The 26430-nt window shown below is 44.8% G+C and overlaps 2 protein-coding genes across 3 annotated transcripts in view; one reads left to right on the top strand and one right to left on the bottom strand.

Annotated features, from left to right (window-relative positions):
* Positions 1 to 597: 597 nt before the first annotated feature.
* LOC137802931 (single-minded homolog 2-like) lies at positions 598 to 15633 on the top strand. The gene is made up of 11 exons (XM_068601133.1): positions 598 to 772; positions 7085 to 7167; positions 9703 to 9792; positions 9932 to 10040; positions 10822 to 10907; positions 11951 to 12150; positions 12408 to 12514; positions 13206 to 13353; positions 13438 to 13591; positions 13810 to 14134; positions 14649 to 15633. Exons 1-11 carry the CDS (start codon positions 598 to 600, stop codon positions 15386 to 15388), a joined length of 2217 nt encoding a protein of 738 aa, XP_068457234.1. The 3' UTR covers positions 15389 to 15633.
* A 4345-nt stretch (positions 15634 to 19978) lies between these two features.
* The window catches only part of hlcs (holocarboxylase synthetase (biotin-(proprionyl-CoA-carboxylase (ATP-hydrolysing)) ligase)), a 28610-nt gene continuing 22158 nt past the window's right edge, over positions 19979 to 26430 (bottom strand). For both annotated transcript variants that reach the window (XM_068601229.1, XM_068601228.1), the window contains 5 exons: positions 21751 to 21818; positions 21489 to 21649; positions 21203 to 21317; positions 20893 to 21106; positions 19979 to 20516 (listed from right to left, as the gene is read on the bottom strand). In XM_068601229.1, coding sequence (XP_068457330.1) covers positions 20345 to 20516; positions 20893 to 21106; positions 21203 to 21317; positions 21489 to 21649; positions 21751 to 21818 — 730 coding nt within the window. In that variant the 3' untranslated portion in view covers positions 19979 to 20344. The remainder of the gene's footprint in view (positions 20517 to 20892; positions 21107 to 21202; positions 21318 to 21488; positions 21650 to 21750; positions 21819 to 26430) is intronic.

The raw sequence follows: 26430 nt of genomic DNA on the forward strand, positions 1-26430 counted from the left end.
AGAGAGAGAGAGAGAGAGAGAGAGAGAGAGAGAGAGAGAGAGAGAGTAATTGGCAGACAGACAGGAGACAGACAGACAGACAGACTCAGGGTGGTCTGAGGGCGTTTCAGACCGTTCAGTCCAGTCTTCTGTTGCTCTGTTCTCTACGTCGGCTTACAACCTCTAATAACTTCAGTAAGTGTCCATTTGTTTTTCCCTTCTTCGGCGCACGAGACTTCTGGACATGTGGGTGGATGAATAGACGCGCGGAACACTGACAGCTCGCCGTGAAAACACCGTGAAAACGGGACGTAGCGTCCAGAGCACCTTCGCCCGCCGTTGAGCAGGTGAAGCTCGGGGGGGAGTTGGATCAAAGCGGCGCCGGCGATGGTTCCGACACGCGCAGCTGCTCTCCGGTCGTCGCGGTGCGTTGAGCGGCGGGTGGGATAAACGAAACACGCGAAGTCATTTAAAGTTGCACCGAACAGCAATCTGGACATTGGGGATGCCTCGGGAGCGCGTCCCCACCTCTGCGTGACTCAGCGTAGTTGTTACACGGGTCTATGGGGAACGACTTACTTTTAGGCAACAATTATTCATGTGAAACTTCCAGAGAGAATGAAGGAAAAGTGCAAGAACGCGGCGAAAACGCGGCGGGAGAAGGAGAACGGGGAGTTTTACGAGCTGGCCAAGCTGCTGCCTCTGCCGGCAGCCATCACCTCCCAGCTGGACAAGGCCTCCATCATCCGGCTGACCAGCAGCTACCTCAAGATGAGGGCCGTCTTCCCCGAAGGTAGGACCAGCCGCAGGGTTCATAAAGTCCCGCTAGAAGCAGGGCCCATCGGAATGTTACATGGGGACCCAACAGGAAACAGGAACGGGCATGTATTATAGTGACATATTATAATGTTGACATGTTTAATTGATTTAAACATCTCAACAAGAAGGGACGAGACATCCATCCAAATGAAATTGAAATGTGAAAAGTAGCTTTTCAGTTCATTACACATGCTTTATTCCATAATATATTGCAAATATATGACTAAATTTTATTTCAATATTAATAAAATATAGCTGTTTCCTTGTGGGGGATTTATGTGTAAGAGGAATGAGGAATTCGGTAAGAAGGGCAACCGTGAGGAGCTCTGTGTCCTATAAACATCCTCGTAAAGAGGAGTTATTTCTCTTTAATTGTGAAGGAAAAATCTAAATATGCACTTTGGGAAGAAATAGATCCATAAACTCCTTTTGGTTGGCTGTTTATTAAGACGTCCTCTGTAACGTGCAAATTTACCTAACTTATTAATTTACTTATGCTGTATATTTCATATTTAAAAGTGATGACGACCATCAACGCAAATAACTGCATCTCTACTATATATTAAATGATAACCAGACTAACGTGTTTTCACTACTAGGTAACCCAAACGTCGTTCTTCTAAGTAGATCTTATACAAAGTCAAACGTTGTAAACCATAATGGGTGCCAGTATTTGTTTAATTTCATGTTTTAGCTGTAGAGCTATTTAAAAAAAAAAACGTACTGATTAATAAAAAAAAAGAAACACTTACACTTTTAAAAGGGCTGGTCACTTTGAGTGCTCGCTAGGCCCATAAAATATTGGGGCCTTTTTTATATTTTATAACAACATTTTTGCGTGAAAGCTTTAATATTATGATAATAACCTGAATAGTTCGATTTTTGTTATTGGTATTATTTTTTATCGGGCCTACTTTTCCGTGACGCAGTTGTCCTCACAGTAAAAGAAAAGGAGAAAAAAAAAGAAAAAAAGTAAGTTTGCTCCTTCGCTCAATCATCATCTCCTTGGTGTTAAACCAATTTTGTTAATTAGGGTGTCATCGAAGTGTTATGGTTGTTTCCCCACTCTGATTAAAAGCCGATGTCTCGTTTAACCGCCTCACTCATTCATCAAGGTGAATTATTTCATTAAGGCCGCATGCAGCTCCGCCGGGGCGGGTTAGAGGGCAGGCAAACAGAGCCCTTCCTCTCTGTCATCACTCATAAAGTCAGAGTGAACACACGGCCCTCTGTGGCCGGGCCACCCGGAGACAGTCCGTCGAAGCCGCCGTCGTGACCTCCTTGTCCGATACGCAGTGAACGCCTCACGGCAACAGGCCCGCTGAAGCGCTCAGCCCGGTAAACGTAAAACGCTCGTAAAGCCAACGGTGCGTTAAAAGACATCCAGATTCCTCCTGGATCCATCTGTGCTGGATTATACATGTGGCCCCGTAATCCCGGTAAAGCCCCGTAATGCAGAGCCGCGGGACACGTTGAAGTCTGCAAAATAAACTGTGAGTTATCTGGTGGCGCGTGGAAGCTCTTAATGTGACGCGTTCAGCATCCGTTTACATGCTCAGAAGAAGAAGAAGAAAAAGAAGAAGAAGAAGACCTAGTTATCGTGTCAGTGTAAATATAGATAGACAGAATCAGTCACGAGTCACTTTCTTATTCTTAATGATTTCCAGCTGCAAATAGCATTACATAGTTGCAATCGGAAGTGGAAAAGTATATGATAATAACCCTTAAAAATGAGCTTTTATTAATTTTGATACTTTTGAACACAGCACAGCGGGAACGCGGATCCCTCCGCCTGAAACAGAGCAGCTTGCTGTGTGATCAGTCGCTTTACTTCGGCTGCTCAAACCTTCATCACTACTTTAATTCACTAAATCAAACAAGCAAAATACACGGGCCTAATAACACACGTATTAATACGCGTGGAAGAACACACCGAACAGCGACCATTAGAACATGTGCGGCTTCCTTTTTGCATATAATTGCGCATTTTATTTTGTTTTATGGTTTTAAGATTTATGCTTTTTAATTTTGGTAACGTTGTTAGTTGGGGAAGAAGAACATTAATCCAGCAAAGTCACAAAATATATGACACGATTGTAGCTCCCATTTCTAGGATTATATGAATTTTATGACATTTAGTTTATTTGGATTGACATTATTAATTTGTGTGTAGAAGTATAACACTTTTTTTTCAATACACAGCAATGATCTATTGTTAAAGAGAGCTTATAATTCAGTGAAACAAAGAATAAGGAATTCTCTTTTGAGAACACATTAAAGAGTTAATTTATTTCTAAAGGAAAATAAATAATCTTAGCTAACAATAAAGCAATTCTTAAAGATAAAAAGCAAAGTATTAACTCAAACACAAGTTTTAATGCAATTTAGAGGCACTGGTGCTTGAGTTCAGTAGTTTCATTATAAACATTTTGCATATCAAATATATTTAGCATTGAAACACATATATTTAATGTATATTTATACTTCTCAGTTTACTTTTACTTCTATAATATTGTAACTTATGACGGCCGTTTCTCCAACTAGTTTTGAAACAGAAAATAGGTGCATGTTGAGCTTTGCTGGTTTCATGTCCTTTTTCTTTGCGGCTCAGATATTTAGCATTTTGCACTTATATTTCCACCCCGTCAGTGCCAATATTCCAACAGCTCAGGTATGAAATTACAAATGATGTGAAAAGCAGAATTGATATAAAACACAGCTCTGTCAGGCTTTCAGCAAAACCTTCAGCAGGAAACGATTCTGTAGACATTTTGAGATACATTCCAAAAGAATAATGTGTGAGTGTTTTATTCTAGCTGTATGCAAATGTGTGTTTATTTAGCATTTAAAGAAGTGCATTCTTTGTCTAGAATAATCAGATAGTATTCCACTATTTGATATGTTAGCAGTGGAGCAATTTACTCCACCACACATTTATTTTGGAGCACCTTTAGTGCCATCAGGGTATTATGTAAGGTGTTTCGTGTGAGACTCTGATTGGAATCTGTGACGTTGAGGGTCGGCCTCCACCTGATGACAACAAAATGTTTGTGCCAGTGAGAAGTGGAGCGTAACACCATGTACAGATCTCAAAAGGACATTCTAAAGAGAATAAGCAGGAGAAGCAGCCTCATGGTTCACCCTCCCGAGCTTGAGGAGGACAGCTGGGCATTTGATTTTGTGTGAAGCAGCAGCAGACACTGGGGGCTCTGAATGCCGGCTTGGATTATATATATATAAAAAAAAGAAGACAGATTCAATTTGAAGTGTCAGGCACTTAACATGTCAGTCCTTCCTGATGAGGTGATGACAGAACCCTCTGCTTCCTCCAATGTGCTCCTTGTCTGGAGCTGTTCACATGCATAACTTAATGCAGAATATTATTTTTGTAGTCAGTTCTCGTCAAATACAGACGTCTGATACCGAGGCACAAGGCAACATTGTTAAGAGTGGGATCGTAGTGAGAGTAGTGAGTGTATAACCCGGGACGGGAGGGTGGGGAGGTGGATGGGTCAAATAAACACCGGACTTTCTGACAGCAGGCCAGTGTTGGAGACTGGTGATTATGTCCCAAAGTTAGTTTAGTAATGTTTGTGATGTGTTTTCCCCACTTATGTTATGTTGTTTACGTTTCACTTGCCTATTTTAAGTCCAAACATGATGTTTTTCCTAAATCTAACTAAATGGTTTTGTTTGGGAAACGCAAAGCAAGTGTTTCTGATTGAATTCACAGTATTTACTGCCAGCATATGGAGCATCATCAGAAAGTGACGCCAAGGAGTCTGACCAGGCCTCAGTGTGTGACCAGTTGGAAGTAGAAGGTGTTGTATTTTTACCTCGGCCTGAAGCACAAAGTAGAAGAGTACCAAGAGTGGCGATCTGGGTCTCTCTGTGTCTTCAGGTCTAGAACTAGAAGTAAGGATAAGGATCACACATGTACAGTAAATAGAAGTTTACTGCTTTAAATAATAACTTTGCACAACTAACACAAATACGACACACGTTCAATGAACGAGACCCTGTTGCTCCCCAAAATGTGGACTGAGTGTCCTCGGCCTCTAGCGCTCTGGACCATGTGTTCTCTCTCGTGTATGTGACTATCTGACCTGTTGAAACAGACGTGTTTTGGTTTCCGTCGGTGGTCCCGAGTAGTTTTGATCAAGTTTGAGCGGGCTTTGGCTGCATTTAGCTTTTTATTGGTTTAAAATGAGCTAAACTGGCTACTTCCAAATCCATCCGGTTGTACAAGTAGTGCCTCTACTCCAACTCTGGTCTGGTATTGGACTGTAAACCATTAGCAGCGCTCTGAAAACAGAAGTCTTGGCCCTGATATCTGCTGGCTCCACGAAAGGCTTGTCTGTTGTCAGTCCAATAGCCAATGTGTTCAGAGATTGGTGGCTAGCTAACTTTTGTGACAGCAAGCCCAACCAAAGTAGAGGAGTCCCAATGGTTTTGCTTTCTTTTGTGCATGTTTACAGATATCTGCCCCGAACCCAATATAATGGAGGTGAATGGAATTAGTTTTTGTCGTACTAAAATAAGACATAAATAAGACAGCCATGCTAGCAGCTCAGTCAGGACATACAAAAGCCCAGCAGCACTTTGAACTAAATGCCAAGCGTGCTAACATACGTGCTAACATGCTTCAAACTTGACATTTTTTCGGCCTAGTCGAATACTGTGTGTCGTTGCTATTCAAATTAGATATTAGAGATATTAAAACTGCAATTGTACTTTTACCTCACATAGCAGACGTCGACCTTCAGCTAGAGCAGAGAAGCAGCGAGATAGAGGACAGCAGAGCCTGTGCCGTGACAGGAAGCAATAAGGGTCACGTGAGGCGACGGCTACCGAATCGCTCCAAGATGAGTTTAAAGTTAGTTCCCGATAGCCACATTAGCTGTTTGAAATATACCACATTTGTCTGAATTAGTAACTGCATGCATTACATTTTGCTGGCCTGCTCTCCTCGCGGCCTCGCCGACGTGTCGTTTATTGAATCGGTTCGCTGCTTTGCATGTTTATTTGCTCACAGAGCTGCGTACAGGAATCAGAGACATAACTAGATTAGCCTACTTATGTTTCTTTCGCTCTGCGTGGGATCAACACTCATCAGATCATAACCGGGACACTGAGCATGTACTCGCAGGTGTGTCCCCAATTCAAGTCATTTACTTAATCCGTTGAAGAGAAGAAAAAGTGGGGAGATTTGTAATGACGTAATGACATGAGCACGTTGCTGCAAGGCTGATAATTCTGAAATGAAATTATTTTGTATTCGTGCCGTTTATTGGAGAAAGTTTGTCAACATCCCGACCAGACCGCCTCCAACAAAGAATGCCCTGTCACATACACATTGCTTTGTTGACTTTAATGCATTCCAACTGTAGGCTAAGTGTACTCGTAGCATGAATACTATTGGATCATAAAGCATGGTCGTGATGTGTATATGCCACCGATGATACCTGCAAATCAGTCGAGAAATGATTGTTTATGGACACAGAAAGCTGCCTAAGGTATCTGGATAATTTCTTGTGTTTCATGTCATATCCCTGAAGACTTTTAACAGGAACAGCATGAAACAGGCTCACTGACAGATGAGGCCATGTGTTGTTTATGACACAGACCAGAGGCTGAATGAGGTTGAATTCATTTGAAATATGTATCATGTGCTCTGACGGCACATATTTGGGGTTTTTCCCAAGGACGTCACGAACTCTGCATGCTTGACAGCGGATTCTCTTGAAATGGAAATAATAACATTTTTTGTAATGATAATAAGATACATCAATCTTGTTTTGAATGTACAATATATATATGTATATATATATGTGTGTATATATATATATATATATATATATATATATATATATATATATATATATATATATATATATATATATATATATAAATGTAAAAATGTAAGTAGTTACAATATACAATTCCAAATCTCACACTTCCTCCCTGATATATTCTGCATTCATATCAAAATATCCCCCTTAACTCTGAGTTCAAGATGCACAAAATGGCGTCATAACTTCGGCCCATTGTCACTGCCAGAACCTTACTGGGTTAGCTTTGTGGAAGTCAGCATATCTGAGGGTCAAAGTTCAATTAAATCCGACTTTTCTTTTGTCACAAAATGTTGCCCACGCTGCCCTTCATCTGCACAATGTCAGACGTGCATGTTTGGTGTGTCTCCATCTCCCTGAGTATTTGTCTCCTGCATGGTCGCCGTCACTCTGTGTCCCCCTGACTGTGTCACCGTGTCTGTCTCTCTCTGTAGGTCTGGGTGATGGATGGGGTCGGACATCAAGGCTCAGTCCTCTGGACAGCATGGCCAAAGAACTGGGCTCTCACCTTTTACAAGTCAGTAACAACACACTGTGTTCTTGTTCTTGCCCCTGCTGTATAGACGACTAAGACGCGCTGCTTGAAACTGATACCAAATGATCTCTGTGTGCTAACGGCCGGCTTCATGGGCGGCTGTAGCTCAGGGGGACGAGTGGTCGTCCCGTAACTACAAGGTAGTATGTCGACGTGTCCTTGAGCAAGACACTGAACCCCTAGTTGCTCCCCGGGCGCCTCAAAGGACAGACCACTGCTCCTGAATTAAGGACGGGTCAAATTCATAGAAGAATTTCCCCAAGGGGATTAATAAAGGATACATTATTATGCTGTGCTGTGCTATGCTATGCTATGCTAAGGTATGCTATGCTACCTTAGCATATCTGACTTTACACCAAATTATCAACGCCCACAATTACATTTTTACATTTGCAACACATCAAAGATGATGGGCTTCTTTATTATTCCACCATAAATATAACAGTAAAATACTTCTTTTTTTTTACAATTAAATGCTGTAGCTAATACAGGACAGACAACCAGTGGGGCTTTGGATTTTGTGTTATCCATTTGTAATATATTAATATATAGCTCATGAATCATTCACAAAGTCCATCCTGCAACATGTGGCTCCACAGCCAACCAGTACCTTGGAACCTTTCGAGGTTTGCCGGGTTTATGTTAAATGAATCCGTCTCTGCAGTGGATCATGAATAATCTCACATGTGTTTTAATTACAGCCACATTGCAAAGCGTGTGTTTATGACACAGGCCGGCATGCAGGCTGTGTTGTGTTGTCGGTGAGGAACGCTCCGGTCTCTTCCTCCCCGGTGGGAGCAGAGGAACCGTGGAGCGTGTGACGGACAGCCGCCTGTCCAGCGGCAGACCGGGAGATCTGGGTGCAGAGAACGAGCGCACCTCGCGCGGCCTGCCTGCAGCTCAGCGCGCTCGTGTGGCATTGCATTTGATTTACTCCACTTTAATTGTGGGAAAACACACATCTTTATTGGAGTCACAGGTTTGGCTTGTCTTCCCACTTCAAGCAGCAATTCTGATAATGACATCAATGCCATAAAAAAATAGATTAAAGTGAAGTGGTGATATTTAACTAATAACTGGTGGTGGTTATTAGGTGGATCATCGCTCACTTACCCACGGAAACCATGCATCCACGAGCTGGTGTTGCGTCATGACGGCGGGATGATGATGATGATGATGTAGTGGATGTGATTGGCTCCGATTGTAACAGCCTCTAAAACTCCCATAGAGGATAATGTTTGCGTTTTGATCCAAACCGTGTGCCTACAAATCACTGCCAGGGCCACTCATGATTACCGATATGACCACCAGCCTGTAGCATATTTAAATATTCATTTTAATAACTCTTTTACTCCTACTGTGCCAACAAGAAAACAATAACACAAACACACGAATATAAATGATTACCAGTGAGAAAATATGTTTCTAGTCAACGCAATTCAAAATGCGTATTAGTTCTGGAGGAATGTCATTTGTAGGAGACGAGGTTGAACAGAGGCAACAACAAAGCAAATGGATCTAAAGGCTTGAACTTGGCCTTTACTCATCTGACATGATTTATGGCCCACTTGAGCTCTGTGTCGCCACTGTTTCAAACACGTAGGTACTCATCATGTGGTCAGAAGCATCGAGCACGACTGGCCTGCTGAAAAATATGCAGCTGCTCTGAGGTCAGTGAGGATGTGGCTGAAGGAGAGTTTAGAGTTCTCTAAATTCCTTTGTCCATAAATATTCTGTATAAAAACAGAGAGGCATTGGACCTAACTTTGGACCTAACTTTTGCACAATAATCAACATTAAGTTGTTGTTTTATCAATTCATAATTTGCACTCTCTCAAATATTCTTGCTCACATGGCTGCTGGTTATAATCACTGACTCGTTTCATTATTCCACCTTAAGCACTGGATTAAATCAATGATGCTGTTGACCGTTGAGTCACACATCTCCAGTATTTGGAGTAATGACATTCCATTTGGATAATACCAGCTATATCAGACACGTTCAACATTTCAACACATCTGCAAAAATGTTAACTGACAATAGTTTTCAATTCAACAGTTTTAAAGAGGGAAGGCTCATAATTTCTTCTTTTATTTTGATTATAATTTTGAACCAATTGATCCGATGATCGTAGATTTATGTTTCCATGCATCAAAAACAGAAAGCTTGTAAATATGCCAGCCTCAGAACAATGTGATGTGAAATACAAATGAGCTGCTAGTGGAGTGTTCTTTATTTTGTTTTTAATAATGTTTTTATAAAGACGCGCATACTGCCTGATGTTTTTCTTAATTGAAAAGTAATAATAAAGAAGCTTGACAAAAGTCTGTCACGGCTAAAAAATAAGGAAATGGTCTCACGAACTAAAACAACAAGAATAAATATGGAGGCAGAGCTGGAAACTCTCAGAACAATGTCTCCATCCATTCATACATCATACGGGTCCATGTATGAGCACGGATCACAGTAAAAAAAATCACTTTGTGTCTAACAGTAAGTGCTTTGTTGCCCCTCAGACTCTGGATGGCTTCGTGTTTGTCGTTGCCTCTGACGGCAAAATCATGTACATCTCTGAAACAGCGTCCGTCCACCTCGGCCTGTCCCAGGTAAGCCCCTCCCACTCCCCTCGCCCTCAGCACGACCGAAGCAGAATAAGATGGCCTCTGTGTTCTGTCTCGCTTGGCCAGCTGCCATCGAGCTCGTCGCTGCACATTCATGAGCGCCTGCTGGATGTGTGTCCCTCAGGTGGAGCTGACAGGAAACAGCATATTTGAGTACATCCACCCATCAGACCACGACGAGATGACAGCAGTGCTGGGTCTTTGTCAGCCGCCCCACCATCACTTCTCCCCAGGTAGCTGAAGAGCCTCAGGCGCCAGGCTTCATGGCTGTCACTCTGACACTAAATGTATGTCAGCGGCACAGAGAGAGTTGTATTAGAGACCGTTGTTACCTACTTTCCTATGTTACTAAACTACTACATGTGTACTTGTTGTCTTGATGAATTCAGGGTCACGCACGTGATAACATAAGGATGGTTGCTTGCAGAACCTGTTATTTTACTTTATAAACAATATTCCTGGACTAGAGACAGAGAGAGCGGCCTGCATCTTTAACATGTGGGTTGCAGGCTATAAAGACGTCTTGTAAATGCTCCTGGTCGGGGTGCCGTGGTGCTGGAGGAGATGTCAGGCTGATAGTCCGACCTCAGACCCCGGCCTCGTCAGAAGCAGCTCGGTGCAGCCTTTCATGTGGACTTGTGGCTTGGATTGTAAACCTGCATCATTTAGGAGGTTCCCTCTGACAAACATGACCGCCAAATGAATACATGTGTTCGGGTCATGAGGTGTTTGGAACCATGTCTAGCGAGACATCTCGCTTCATGAAAGAGCTAAGGCTGTATTCTCTGTTGGCTCTCTTACTACACTAGTTCAGAGCGAAGCTGCTAAGTGAGCTGCATATTTGAATATACTGCTGTGTAAAAACAAATCTATATTTCATTCATTTGTTTACTGAAGTTGAGATCATCTTAGTCAGTAAAACGTGTGACTGGTGACCACAGCACCGGGAGCTTGCATTGTAAAACACAATATAACATGCGAGTAATGTCTCTGTAATGTGTGTTTGTGTGACAGAGTATGAAATCGAGCGCTCGTTCTTCTTGAGGATGAAGTGTGTTCTGGCTAAACGAAATGCAGGACTTACATGTGGGGGATATAAGGTAGGTGCGGCCACTGCATGGTCCTCTATTTTGAGACACACACACACACACACACACACAGCAATTTCATTTATTTAGGGATCTGGAAGTGATTTAATTCCATGAAGTGATACTTAAACAAGCCATTGGTCATTAGCCGGCTACAAATTTAGGACATCCAGGAATATTCAGCTGCGCCACAAAAAGACTGGAGCTCAGATCTTTGTCGTCCAATTACTTCGATGAATAGAGGCCCTCGTAATCACTGCAAGCACACATGTGCGATGCCCCGTGCAACAGGTGAGGGAGCAGAAGGCCAGAGAGAGCCTCCTGAGGGAAGACAGAGAGCTGTTGGCTTGTTAGAAACAACTTATTCATAACAAACCAGGAGAGAGGTGGATGCATGAAGGATGTGCAAATATCTGACCCCGTTGTTTTGTCCATGCTGTTGAATTGAATTAACATCAAAATGGGTATTGGGACTAGTATATAAATAACAAAGTACTGGCTGTATTTAAATGTATCATTTATATTGTCAAAAGCAATTTAATCTTTACTAATCTATTTCCTCCGGTCACAACACAAAAAGAGTACAGTGAGGCTGTCCTCATGCACAAATGTTCCCTCTGCCATATTGTTTGCTAACACTAGCATAAGCGCTATTAATATCATAGCCCTGTTTCACTGCAAACTTCAGAAAACAGAAGTCCCAGACTTCATTATTGTTTTTGCCTGCTGCAGCGTTGCCTCTGCACAGAGATCAATGCATTCAGCCCCGATTGGGTGGCGGCGTTTCCTCAATACGGGCTCAATGCGGTAACAGCCCGCCTGAGCACTGCTGGGGTCCGATGACAACTCAACCACACAGGAATTGTGATGGCTAGTATGATATTCAAAAAGATAGAAACAGTTCATATCTAAGTCTGCAGTTGACCAGTTGGGTTTAGAACGTATCGGGATCTTGTGTTTGGTTCAAACACTTTCAACTGGTTCTTCGTTCCCTCTGAATTCCTCTGAATGTGTAGAAGTGTGACGGCCTTCGTGTCCTGCTGTGGCTTCAACAGGTCATCCACTGCAGCGGTTACCTGAAAGTGCGTCAGTACATGATGGACATGGCGCTGTATGAATCCAGCTATCAGACTGTGGGTCTGGTGGCGGTCGGCCACTCCCTGCCCCCCAGCGGCATCACCGAGATCAAGCTCCACAGCAACATGTTCATGTTCCGAGCCAGCCTGGACTTAAAACTCATTTTCCTGGACACGAGGTAGGACAGACACTTTACTCAGCGAGTGGATAGAAACGATGAATGCAATGGCATCCTGATATGTTTCTGGTCCCTGTGAGGGAACAACAATAATTGTAATCACCCTTTCTACAACGCATGCACAAGACAACACATTACAACAATATTGAAATATGTACATAACATACATTAGTGGTGTAGACTGCTTTGTTGTTAACTGTTAGCAGGCTGACCCCTGACTGTGAGCCTGTGCCCTCTCTCCTGTGTGCTGGAGCCAGGGTGGCAGACCTGACCGGCTATGAGCCTCAGGACCTGATAGAGAAGACGCTCTACCACCACGTCCACGCCTGTGACGTCTTCCATCTGCGCTATGCTCACCATTTATGTGAGTCCTCCACATCCTTAGTAAGACTTGGGTGGGAGAGTATACAGGAAGTGAAGTGATACATCAACAATGATGAAGGAACAATGTAGGAGCTCAGAAAAACAGCCAGCTTGAACCCCCGAACATGACTCAAGGGTCAAGATACAACGTTTACGAGAATACTAAACACAGGCAACGGTCAAAACCAAGTCCGAACAGGCCAACTTATCCAGAAAGGCTGGGGGAGAGAATCATCAATCCATGGATCAGGGAGGCAGAACAAAGGGTGGGATCTATTACAAGTGAAGAGGTGATGAGTATGGCAGGACAGAGGGTCACTGCAGGCCAGGAGGGAATGGCTGGACCTGAAATGACAGGAGAGTTAGTATAGCGGGGTAAAATGACGCAAGCTCTCCTTGACTGGCTTGACGAAAGGTCAGATGGATCCTCGTGGAGCGAGGGAGGCAGAGGGGGACTGCAGCTGGGTTGATAACCCCACGAGCACTGGAATGGGTGAAGTCCAGTGGCGGAGCTGGGACTGCTGGTATTTGTGTACACAAAGCAGTTGTCTGGCCCAGCAAGAAAATGTGAGGTGACGTGTGGTCACGCACAATATCTCTGGGACACTACACATGCAAAATTCGTGGTTTTACATCATTTCATCTGTCTTGAGCATGTTTCTCTTTGATCCTGATCGTTGTGTTTCCTGTAGTACTGGTGAAGGGGCAGGTCACCACTAAGTACTACCGCATGTTGTCAAAGCACGGCGGCTGGGTGTGGGTGCAGAGCTACGCCACCATCGTCCACAACAGCCGCTCCTCCCGGCCTCACTGTATCGTCAGCGTGAACTACGTCCTCACGTGAGTAAGCGCATCCGTACGCGTGCTCTCCGTGTCAAACCACCAGTGAAACCAGCACAGAGATGCCTCCCTGTTTGCACACAGTGACGTCGAGCGCAAGGAGCTCCAGCTATCTGAAGACCAGAGTCGAGCCACCAAGCCGGGTCTCGGCCTTTCTTCAGTTCAGGACCACCGCAAGCAACTCCGGACCAAAGCAGTCAAGATGAAGACCAAGCTACGAGCGGCTCACTACCCCGAGGTGGGCCTTCCTCTTGGCTCACTGAGTAAACCGAAGGTGAATGTTTTCACGCAGTTATGATGGGAAATGTTTTGCTCCCCTCATCTTAAAGTGGATGATGTAATCCTGAGCGTGTCATTTAGATCGTTAGACAGTACTGCTGTGAATTGTATCTCCGTGCTTTCAGTGGGTGTGTCATTGGTTACTTTCTCTTTTTGTTTTGTGTCTGTCCGTGATAGCAGCCGGCTGCTAGCCTCTTCCAGCCAGACCGCTCGAGCTGCTCCCCGCAGAGGGGGCTGTGGAAGGACAGATCCCCGTACCCTCTGACCTCCTGCAGGGAAAGGAGCTCCAGCTTGAGCCCTGAAGCAGGCCAGGGGTCCTGCGGCCCCGCATACAACCTAACCCTGCACTACCCTTACAATCACCGGCATCTGGACGCTCAGAGCCAGCTCCCCAGCTCAGGGCCGTCCCCACAGCTGGCTCAGCAGATCCTCGGCTCCTTGCACAGCAGAGCGTCTGTCGGTTGGAACATCAGCAGCCCCCCAGCACCAAATAAGTACACAGGTACAGTCTTTATCCACTTGAGCATGAAGGACAAGAAGCTATTGAAGTAACTGTTAAGTTTAAGTTCTTGCGTAAACTCCGTCGACTCTACGTCAGCTCCGTCAGCTGGCCACGGCAGCCGTGAGGTTTCTCTAAATCCTTAATAATTATCACTTTTAACGTCGGGTTTAACTAACAAACACTATTAGTACCTGAAAAATCACAAGATGGCCACGTCATGAAGCAAAACAAACAAATTCTTCCGTTTTTGAACCAAACAACAAAGTTTCTTGACTGAAAATCCTTCGCAACACCCCTAGGCTTTGTTTTATTATTATTTTTTTAAATTATATAGTATATATTATAAAGTATAAGAACTCATTTGGGGTTCAGACAATTAAATGAACTACTTGAACACAGGCAAAAAAAGAGGTACAGTCCCCCATGGGGGTCTACGTTTTTTTTAAAAGGTTAAGTAGCACCGTAGAGTTACAGAAGTGTAATTTCAGTTTGTGAATCTTGTGTTCTTCATCAGGCCCAGTGCCGGCAGCAGACCACAGGCACCCCGATGAGCTCTACCACAATTGTTCCATCAGCACAAACCCACATTCTGCCAGCCGGCTGAAGGAAGAACCCTACGAACATTACACGCTGCCGGATATTTGTCCGCACCCCCGCCCTCACGCCGCCAAGGACGGCAAGCGCTTAGGCCAGGAGGTCCGACATCACACGAGAGGCGCCGAGGGCCATCGAGGCGACCGGCCCCTGGTCTGCCCTTTGCTCAGCGGCCTGGTCCTGGGTAAGGCTGAGCAGGCGAGCTCGCCGCACGCCGCTGGCCAGCCGCTCCCCGTGCAGATGGCGCTGGAGCAGAGGAGGCGGCTCTGCATGATGGAGGCTCCCTACGGGCACCCGGCGGCAGCATATCCTCAACCCGCCGACGGCCCCCAGCAGCACGCCGCCGCCGAGCTGCAGCCCAGGTCGGCCGAGGAGGACAGGAGGATGCTGATCGGCATGGGGGTCGGGGTGGGACTTCCAAACGCCCAAACCCCGTACGTGTCTTTGAACTTTCACAAACTGGGCAAGCACGGTTCCCTCAAGGCCCCGGACTTCACCGCTCTGAGCCACATCACAGACGGCCACGGGTACCACGGCAAAGAGACGGCGGCCTCGTACAGCTGCAACAGCCAGAGCCCCAGCTCCGGCTCGTCGCCAGAGAGCCACAGAGAGATGCCGCATTACATCGGCACCTCCGTCATCATCACCAACGAGAGGTGACCCAGGACCGCAGCGCAGGAGACTCTGAGTGCTTCTGAGACTCCAGCCGGCCTCGTTCCTCTCCGCCGCCCGCGCCCCCCTTCTGCACTCCTGCAGGAGAGTTTGACAATAGGACATTACAGCTGTGAGCTTTCTTTTTCTCTCCCGTGCTGTCCGTCATATAAAATGCATTCTAGAGAATATATAATATGCAATACAGCAGGGTTTTGTTTTTTTTTACTATTTTTTATTATTAATGTTGAACCCAAACCCAAACTTAGGGCCTCAACGTTATACTGTACATAACTTCCACCTGATTTTGTTCTCAAAGAATCGTTTAATTTACACATTCACACACAACCCATCTTTACTAAATGTGAGTATCAGCCATGTTTGAAGTTTTGGATGAAAACAGATTTTTCATGTATGCCAAGCATACATCAATAAAATCTCAAAATCTTTTTTTTTTAAACAAAATGTAATTTTTTGGGAAACAATAGCTCGCTAGAACCAGCGTAGTACAACTATGTGTCTATGACGCAGCGGCAAGCCTCGGGTACAGCAGCTTCTTCAAATGAAAATCACATTTCATTTCGCAGGCAGAAATAGTTAAATCAGGCGGGATTTTGCCTTTAATTGCACTATTTATTCTACGTTATATATTTATTGCATAACTTCACTTAACAGCGATTTCCTCACACAAATGGTGCAATAGAGCGGGGCAGGCGAGGGAGAGAGCGTGACGTGAGCGAGTCGCCCCTAGAGGCTGAAACATGCATTACACTCAACTCTGTGACTGAGAAGGGGGCATTTGGATATTGGAGATGGTGTCATGGAAACATGTCTGTAGACAATAAAATAAAGGTTATTTTAAAGGAAAACTATGGTTTATTGCAATTTGGGTTTTATTTCCATGGATATGGTCACAGGTTATGTTGAGGCTGTTGGTTATGATGACGCTGCACTCGATGGGCGGAGTTCTGCGGACACGGTGACATCACCAGGGGCGTGAATACGGAGAGGGCAGGCAGGGCGCTGCGATGGGGCCCGTCAGGCGCTGCGATGGGGCCCGTCGGGCGCTGCGATGGGGCCCGTCGGGCGGGGCCAGCAGAGCCTGCAAGTTCAGTAAGGAACAGTTTAATTTGAGTCCCACCGTGGAAAGTACTCCCTTGTCTTTAAATTGCATCCCTGTTTCCTTCACTTGCGTCCTTTCCTTGCCTCTGGATCAACTTCAAGTCCAACGAAGCAAACAGCGCCAGAGGCTTTCAGATCGCCTACGTTACCGATGATGGTACGTAACATTCCCGTTTGTGACACAAGCTTGTGCGTTTGCTGTCGAGTCTGTGCGTCACAAAAAAATACCCCAGAGGGAATTTCTTTCAAATTTGGCACAAGTGTCCACTTGGACTCGAGTTATGGCCAACAAACGTGCTCTGTGAGGTTAAGGTGAACTTTGACTACCAAATTATATATGCTATGACAAAAACACACACACACACACACACACACACACACACACACACACACGTGATGCATGGAGTGCATGGGCAACGCATCGTGTCGTGGATTGAGTAGTCCGGTCTGACAGTAACTCCCAGGCCACTTTTTCCCCTGTCAGCCACTCGTTCAATCCCATCGTTTTGAATTCAGTATGTTGTGTGGACTAAATAGGAAACATGTAGATAATCCTGATTTCTATCTGAAATAGTTCAGGGGAGAAAGAACCATCAGACACCAAAATGACAAAAGGAATTAGAAAAGGTGGAGCAGAGAGAATACAGACGAGTGAGGGACGACCCAGTGAAACACCACGAATACTTAAGGAAGGAAAGAGAAAGAAATACGAAACAAAAGGAAGAAGGAAAGTTTAATTGTATCAGTGATTTATCCAACAGGGAGTTATGAGTTAAGATCAAACAATAAGGTTGAGGAAATATGGTACAACCTTGCAAACCAAATGCCGTGGTCACAACTGAAACACTGGATGTTTTGAAAATATAAAGTATCTTGAGTTATGAACTAAAATGTTATATACTCTTTGGTTTAATGTATGTTAAATTTGATCAATCATCAACTCTGGAGTCAATGTGATCAGTATTGTGCATTTTACAAAGAAATATTGTATTTCGAATTGAATAAATTGAACCTAAAAATTTGGTAAAAAAAATATTTTCATTGATTTAATAAATATTTTTAAAATACTCTTGAGAGAATGGAAGGAAACATAATCTTAACAGGTTATTATTATTAATAATAATAATAATGTTTAACTAGAGTTTATTACAATGTTTCGGTAGTGACCATTTTTGGGAAAGGAAAGACATTCCAACACAATCTGAAAATGCAATATAAAAATTGACGGTTATTTGACTAGATATGTGTACTTTAGATATGGTACAATATATATCCACGGAAAAAGTTTGGGGAAAAAAACATGTTTTCATTTTTTTTATACTCCCAACCTGACTTTGAACCAATTAACATGAACAGATGACAAGACTGCGTGTGTGTGTGTGTGTGTGTGTGTGTGTGTGTGTGTGTGTGTGTGTGTGTGTGTGTGTGTCATTATAATTATGTCAAAAACTAGTGACATAAATAAATAATTGAATTTTCAAGATTAAACACTTTTATTTTTTTTAAAGCTTTTACCGTTTATATGTTGTTGAGCTGTGAGCAGCTCGTGCATTTCCTCTCTGCTTTGCTTTGGACAATGTTAAACATTAACAGCACAGTGTTTAGCATGCTCTATCTTTTTAAAGTGTACTTTTTGTCAGTGTTAACACAATACAGAGTCCAAACCTGCCAATAACTCAGGATATACTTCATGACATGGACATGGAGGACCACTAGTGCAGGCATCAAGGTCACATACTTGGTTGCCTGTGTGCATATAATACAAGTTTGACACGTGAGTTCAGATCAAATCCATATCAGGGTCTGCAAGGTCCAGCAGCTGGTTTCAATTTCATGACCAAATACTACGAAAAAAAAAAAAAAAACATTCTCAGAAAGTATAAAGTATACACGGGACAGACCTGTCAGCCGGTGTCTGCTAATTTTTTTTTCTTCATAATGTTCTCAACATCCATTTCTATTTTTGCTGTCGCTTTTCCTCTTCACTTTGACTGAAATCCAAAAAAAATCCACTGTGAATCAGTTTTGTCGAATTATGAAAACTGCCATAAAACAAGGGGGTGAATCCGTTATCTTGCAACTGCAATAAACATCTGAAATATCTTTAAAAACCGGACTCGTCTGCACAAACATGCCGACTTGCATTATGTGAGCTCCATCGCGTAATTCAAGCCGCTTTTGTCAACGGGCTTTCTTTGACTGTTTCACAGGAGAACCGGCATGAACGCGCTCTGCAGAACATCCTGTTCGCCGGTGATGACTTCCACATTGGCTTGTTGTGTCTGACTCACAGGGATGAAGACGAGGACCCGAGTCTGTGATGAAGCACAGGGCTGCGTCCAGCTCCAGCAGTTCGCATGTCTCCTTCTGACATTTTCACTTCATCTGGGGGAGGCGGGACGAGCCAGGAGGCCCAGGTGCTGAAGACAAATGAACTGTTATCAAGTAGCTGTGGGACGGATTCTCTCACACACACACACACACACACACACGCACACGCACACACGCGCACACACACACACACACACACACACACGCGGTAAAATCGTTCCGCTATTGGCAGAGGAAGTGCAACGCTTAGATGAAGCACATTCACTCACATGCAATTCGGGGGTTCAATGTCGTGCTCAAGGACTCGAACCACCGACCTTGTAGTCAGTTGACAACTCGTTCTACCTGCTGAGTGTTGCATTGACAATGTAGTGTTAATTTAATGAATTTCAAGGGTAACTTTGCTGTTGTCGAGGTCTCAGGGACCCTGACAACATTATGGAAGCTAAATGTTTTTTTCTTCTTATCTTTTAATCTTTTTTTTTTATAACAGCAGTGGATATAATAAAATGATTCTAGCAGGGACTTTACTTGAGTATTTACATTTCATGCTACCTCTTATTTCGTCCATTTTACTGCACTGCTGAGAAATCTACATGTTTGAATTGTCTTGCTTAGTTATTTATTCTAATCTAAAAATGTTTTATTTATCTAAATATGACACAAACACTCGTCTCCGCCGAGACCACAACTCATGCACGACATGACACTAAATGTTATAGGAAGCCATCAGAGGAAATGATGCAGATTCACTCAGTGGCCACTTTATTAGGTACACCAGTAATCCAATGCAACAGCTGAGCTGCAGCTTTACTTTTACCGTCACTCAATTATATGTTTATATTATTGTATGTTTGCATTATATTAAGTGTGGAAAACTCTGTCCAAGGGGTTTATAAACACGTGAATAAAAGATTTATTTTCAAGTGAAACTGTCAGAATATTTTATAGTGTTTCCTGTTAAAATCTAAAAGCTGCAATCTTGATCATTTTCTATTTGAGTTTTAGTTATATTTTTGGTTTCATTGTATTTCAGACACTGTGACAAGTTACTGCTGTCAATCTTTGTTGATAATCAGGATTTTGTAGACAAGGTAGCTCAACAGAAGCTGGTGAGAAAAACACACACAACGTACTTCAGTGGAAATCTTTATTTTTGCAGAAATCCGCAAACAGCAAAAGCCACAATGACCCTTGTGTTCTGGTGTAGCGGTGAGATGAGGTCAGCTGTTCAGATGAGGGGTCCAGGATTTATTGCTCTTCGATCACGGTTTGAACTGTTGGTCCTGAATCAGCCTGATGTGTGTGTGTGTGAGCCATCACTGACAGCAGATAGTGCCTTTTAAAACACAGTGTGTCAGGTTTACACACGAAGCTAACCACTACTCAGGAACATCGCAACGTATTTATGAATCAACTGTGAAACCCAGACACATTGATATAGTGACACACAGTCAGACTAAATAACTCAGTGAGTGCTCCAGCCTGTTGGAAGAGATGCTGGATTTGGTCCTAGTGCTGCTTCATGACCACCAGGTTCTTCAGCATGTCGAAGGAGTTCCCGTCGGGCTCCAGTGAGACCACGCCCTGCTCCTTGTTGTGCACCTGGAGGAAGCCGTTATGGTCCAGGCCCACCACCTCGGCCTCCAGTCCGTCCTCGCTCCAGAGACGCACCCGGGTCCCGCTGAGGACAAGAGAGACGCCGTCACGCTTCAGAAAAACACGGCAGACTCCTACTAGTACCTTTACCACCCGCTCAGGCTAAAATATGAATACTACAATATCCACTAGTGGCTTTCCTTATAAGCCCAATACAATATAACTCCAACAACAAAGCCATGTTGTCTCCACTACTGACGGACACGTGTGTGTTTTACGCTTCACTGCCTTGACTCCTCTTGTTTTTCCATAAAAAGTGAACACAGATTTTAAATGTGGAAGAAACAAAAAGAGCTGAGTCATGCTGTACTCACGTCTCCACCTAAACAAAAGCCCTGCCTGCGGCCCCCAGCTTAATCAAAGTTTCGGATTCCAAATGTAAAAGTAAAACCCGCGCTCACCTGTGAAGCCACCTCTTGTAGTACGTGGGCAGGACGCCGTCGGGCCCCGCCCGCTGGAAGCTGGCCATGAGGGCCTCCAGGCAGCCGGCCGTGCGAGCGATGAGCTGGTCGCAGCGGAGCGGCTGCAGGCTGCCGCCGTGCTCCGCGTTGTGCTGCTGGATCAGGTCGTTGATGCACACCGTCGGGTTGCTGTTCGTCACGTTGAACCCACAGCCTGTCGGGGCACATCGAGTTCAAGACATGTTACTGTGGAACGGCACGTGACTTCCTGCAAAAGACTGGACTCTTACGAAAAGGAGGAGGTCGTTACCTATGAGCAGGTGAAAGGTGGATCCAATCACAGTGGAAGTCACCAGGACTCCCCCGAGCTTCATCAGGTTACCGTAATAGATGTCGTTGGGCCACTTCACCCTCAAGTCTATGTCCTGATGAAGGTTGAAACACGTTCAAACGTCATCAATCGCCAGCAGAAGACATTTCCATAGAATACCCAATGCTACGAGGGACCGCTATTTGAATGACAATTGGATACGATAATCACAGAGGCCGTGCAGGCCGCTGACATCTCGGCCGGTATACCGGTATAGCTGGTGTACCTGGTATCCAGGAAGAGTGCGGACGGCCTCCACCACCGCCAGGGCAGCCAGATGCTGCAGGAAGGGGATCCTCTGTCCCAGCTTGGAGCTCAGCTCCACCTGGACCGCCAGAGTGAACATGGCGCAGCCCAGAGGACTGAGCCAGGCATTGCCGCCCCGACCTGCCAGGAACCACAGGAGACCAACGAAAAGGGCCGGTAAGCGGGACGCACTTCGGACAAATAAGATGAATAACAATGAATAACAGTGCTGGAGCACTGACCTCTGCCCTGGCTTTGTCGAGCAGCGACCGCCATCAGGCTCACGTCCTTTGGTAAGTGCATAGTCAGCCTGAAGAGGGAGACAAGAAGGATGCGCGCAGAAATGTTAAAACCTTTAACATGTATTAAGGTTCAGCCTTCGTATTAACAGTTCAATTCAGTTCATTTTGTATAGCCCAAAATCACAAATACAAAATTGATCTCGGAGGGCTTTACAATCTGTACACATGAGATCCCTGTCGCTGGACCTCACATCGGATCAGGAAAAACTCCCCAAATAAAGATAGTAAAACCCTTTAACAGGGAAAATAGAGAAGAAACCTGAGGGAGAGCAACAGAGGAGGATCCCTCTCCCCGGATGGACAGAAGCAAAAGATGTCATGTGACCAGAATAAGCAATGTAACAGAGTTCAAGATGCTTTTCTTAACATGTATTATTGATTATTAATATCGTCATCTCCAGCAGGTTTGGTGCTGAAGGGGTTTGCTCACAGCGCTGTGGTCAGTACTTTACATTACAGAGATGACGATGAGATCTGGATTTATGCCCATTCATCAAAACTATGTTTGTCCTCGTCTAGAATCGCTGCATCGCCTCGGGACGTCCTTTCATGCACGTCGACTGAGACTAAACAGGACACAACATGCAGGGGAGCGTATTAACCAGACCGCGGCACTTTCATTTTTGCCGTTTTATCCGTGGAATTCATTTGCAAAAACTAAAAAAAGCTTTCACTCTTAAGCTTCGGGAGTTTCGAAATAACGTTAGCGCAAGTCACAGCCTGAAGTGCAGTTGTATTCCTTTTCGATCGTCCCGCGAGCTTGTAATTATTAGCACAGTGTGTCGGCATTTCATCAATGCTCATTTGAGAGCTGGGGGCTGCCTTTACCGAGCAGAAAAGCAAAAGGGAAAATGTTTGCACATTCTCTCATCTCCAAATGCAATTAAAGCTGATCCAGCGGGCCCGAGAAGAACCGCCCTCGATTGGCCGGCGAACAAAGATGGTGAGGCTGCCAAAGCAAGCGAGCGGGGCCTTTCTGCTATTGTGATGCAAAGTCTGTCATCGGTAAATCAGCTTAAGGAGGAGGGCGCCCCCGACTCTGTCCAGATAGAGCTTTGTAACAGACTTCTCTAAGAGCTGTTTATCAAAGGGATGGACGGATGGCTCAATCTAGCTTCTGAGCTCGGGGAATGTTGATGTGCCGGGCTCATGACTCTGTGCGGAGGACTGAATTAGCAAGGAGTTTATCAGCCGTTAGTCAAGTTAAGTACGACTGATTATGACAAGAAGGTTCACAATTCTTCTCGTCTGTTTTATAAAGCGCTGCAGCGACGACTCATTTATGCTCATGAAACTCACAACAAGACAAGCTTCAAAAATCAAAAACAGCTTTTATGATTTTTGAACCGTGCGTACCATCAGCAGAAGCAAAAAGCTAACGCTAGGCTATAAAGGAGCCGCATCAGGGTCACATGACCTCACGTCTCCACACTGGGCTCAAGGAGGACGAGTGTTCTAGTGGAGACGTCTAGACGTCTCATTTAGACTTTTGTCAGCAACGTCCTTTTTAAAGACACACAAAAGATTAAGAATGAAGGTATGGATGTATTTTATATTGTAAGACAAAACGTTAACGTCAACTAAGCTCGTGTTAACCACAGAGCATATTTTAAGGCATGTAACCAGAAACCTATTGAATAAAACAAAACAAACATTGACTTTGAGATGAGAGAACTGATTTCGGCAGGCGACAAGTGTGTTAAAGCTGCATTCTCTCTTCTGTCCACCAGGGGGCGACTCCTCTGGCTGTATCGAAGTCTATGAGGAAAATGGCCATAATCCAAGATGGCGAAGGCAAAATTGCAGAATTTGTGAGTGACTACAGCGAGCACCTCTGACACCCGGCTATTATTGACACGTCCACCCATCCTCGAGGTTCACCTGTGCGGCAGTTATTCCCCAACACTATGCAAATGTGTCGGCCAGTACGCGCATATGCTCTGGGGCGAATGGAAACATGTGGGGTCTGAAAAGGCTCACAGCTTCAGGAATTCGTTCGCTTAGCTGAAGCTGATCACAGTGGACGTTTTGTGCGGCGCTTCTGCAGCCAAGTAACTGCCAACATGTGCTCACTAATGAAAATGGAGAAAAAAACAAAAGCCTGTGTCTCCGCTGTCAGAAACCCATCATCTATCCTCAGATGGAATCCTGAAGATGGATTAATTGTAATAATAATAATAATAGCTCATTACGTATGCAGAAAACTGGGAAAGACGAGGCTGAATCCATCTGAATGTATCCTTTTTCTTTCTTATGTGATTGAATTATGTGCACATTTTCACACTGGCACATGAAATATTGCAATATGAACCGATGGAACACACACCACTGGGAGGAGGAGGAGGGGTGGTGGTGGTGGTGCTGGGTCCAGCGCTCGCCGTGCGAGATCCTAATGTATGCCGCCGCGTTAGCTGGAGCATGACCCTGCTGAGGGTGAGGCTGGTTAGGAGGTGCTTAGCCCCTGCTGAGGCTGTAACTGGGGGATGCTGCTGTTTGGCAGGACCACCAGGAGAATCAGCCCGGTCCGTGACTGACGGGTCTTTGCCGACAATCAGCCCCACGTGGAGAACTGGACCGGGGGCCCAGCTGGCGCTCTAGAGTCCTCGAGCTTTAGAAAATTAGCTTTTTATAAGAGGAGCTGGACCTAAAGAGACAAATTGAGTTCACCGCTGACCGTCTCAACTGATATCGCAGCGGTGCAGAGGAGGACTACACATGGGGACTACATTTTTGCTACGCACCCCGTTCAAATTGGGAGGACCTGGACCATAAAAGTGGACACATTTCTACACGGCAGAACACAAAGAGGCTCGGCCATGATTTATGTTATTCCCGTCTGATCCCCTCACTGAAAACATCATCAACAATAACCCTCATTCAAAATGTTGACGTGGTAACTTTATGGATTGTGCATTGGACCTCCCTAACGTGCAATATGATCCAATAAGCAGCGGTCCTGACTGACTACAGATATATTACATGCATGTCTCTGGACTCCCATCCACCTGAGAGGCTTTCTATGTGATACAACCGAGTGACATGACAGATGTTTGCACAAGTAACACAAGCAGTCAGTCAATCACACACACATCCAAGTCACATCCTTATTTTACCCAAACAAAAGTAGCACAGACTATTGCCAGTGGACTAGTATTCTATCGTTTCAAAATCAAAGTTAAAAGACAGTTTGCAGTTCAACGGTAGAAAGCAAAATGGAGGCCAATGAAAATATTACAAAAGCTACTTTTTTCTTATCCTTCACTGATTGAGTTTCTCTTTCAAACAGCCCGACCAGAGCTGGTGATCGTTGGCAGTGTGGAAAGACGAACAGAGTCGATCCTGACGAGTCTCGTCGGTTTGGTTTGGTGTGAGTGAAGCATGTTTCAATGATCAGCGAGGTAGCATTTCTCACTGGAGCCCGGTGGCTTCGAGGAGCGCAAATTAATTGCGTGTTTCGCGCCGTGATAAATGATGATAATTGTCCAATTAGGCCCCCTGCAGAGGCGTTTGTCCCGGGAGTGAATGCCAATAGTAACCTTTCCCGCTGGAGACAAAAGCCAGATGTTCGCAAGGGATTTTTTGGTCCAGTGGGAAAGAGGCTGTAGGAAAACTCCAATGGAGGAGGAAACAAAGGACAACTGTAAAGTTATGACCCAAAATGTCCACGAGAAACATTTTACAGACCGACAACCTGCTTCAGCGTTGTACCGTACATAACAGCATTCCAACTGTATTCATTATAGTTACCTCATGTGTGAGTGTTTGGTAGATTACTGCTTTTAAAAGACTCGTCGTATGTGCATTATATTACTGCTCTTGAGGCTCTCCGATCACGCTATTAGGCCCACATCCCGAGCGCCGGGTCAGAGGATCAAATCCCCAACCCTTTGGTTGGAAAGTGCCTCATACGGAGATGAAAGTCCCCGGCCAACACGTCCATCCCGACATGCAAAGAAGCACAAATTCATCTCTGGAACTCAATTATAAGATCAGTGACGAATCTTGTGTCTTAACACCTTAATGCTCTTACTCACTCAATGGACGGTTGTCAATAGAGGAGGAGAAAAAGGAGGAGGAGGAGGAGTGCTGTGTCTCCATGGGTTCCAGCGTACTCCAGCTCCAGGCTGGAACGCCGGGGGCAATTGCATTCCTCTGGAAAGTTAATCTCATTTTGAAAGCACCTCCACTGAGTGTTACAGAGGCCACCACGAGCTCAGAGAAAAGCCGAAAATGTATTACGAAAATTCGCCCTCGTGTCCATAAAGGGGATGCAAAGTGGCAAAAGGGAAAAGATTGCAGATGTGGGCGGGAGTGAAGATGAATAAACCGGTCCAGACCATGTCGCGCTGGAGGTGTTGCACTAGTTTTGTTGTCCATCTCACCAGCAGAGCCTCGTCAGGAGACGTCCTTTACCCACTGATCCCACTGTTCAAGCGCTCCATACATACGCCTCATTAGCTGCTTTATTAATAAATAAGACCAAAAGTGAGAGGGCGAGATATTCTAATTCTTTATCCCTTTTATTCCTTATCCCTCCCAAATGTGGATTAATCCACAGCTGAAAATAGTCCGCACCCTTGCCTTTGAGGAGCATGTGATGAGAAAAGTCCAGCTGGTCTG

The sequence above is a fragment of the Clinocottus analis genome, unplaced genomic scaffold (assembly GCF_023055335.1).
Source record: "Clinocottus analis isolate CAN_PGR_092001 unplaced genomic scaffold, fCliAna1.0.p SCAF_5, whole genome shotgun sequence".
In the NCBI taxonomy this organism is placed as follows: Eukaryota; Metazoa; Chordata; class Actinopteri; order Perciformes; family Cottidae; genus Clinocottus; species Clinocottus analis.

Bases quoted from the DNA above. Each gene is read 5' to 3' on its own strand.
- LOC137802931 (XM_068601133.1), top strand. From the start codon at position 598: ATGAAGGAAAAGTGCAAGAACGCGGCGAAAACGCGGCGGGAGAAGGAG. The intron at 10,908-11,950 runs GTAGGTGCGGCC...TGGCTTCAACAG, and splicing joins TTACATGTGGGGGATATAAG to GTCATCCACTGCAGCGGTTA. The intron at 14,135-14,648 runs GTACAGTCTTTA...GTTCTTCATCAG, and splicing joins AGCACCAAATAAGTACACAG to GCCCAGTGCCGGCAGCAGAC.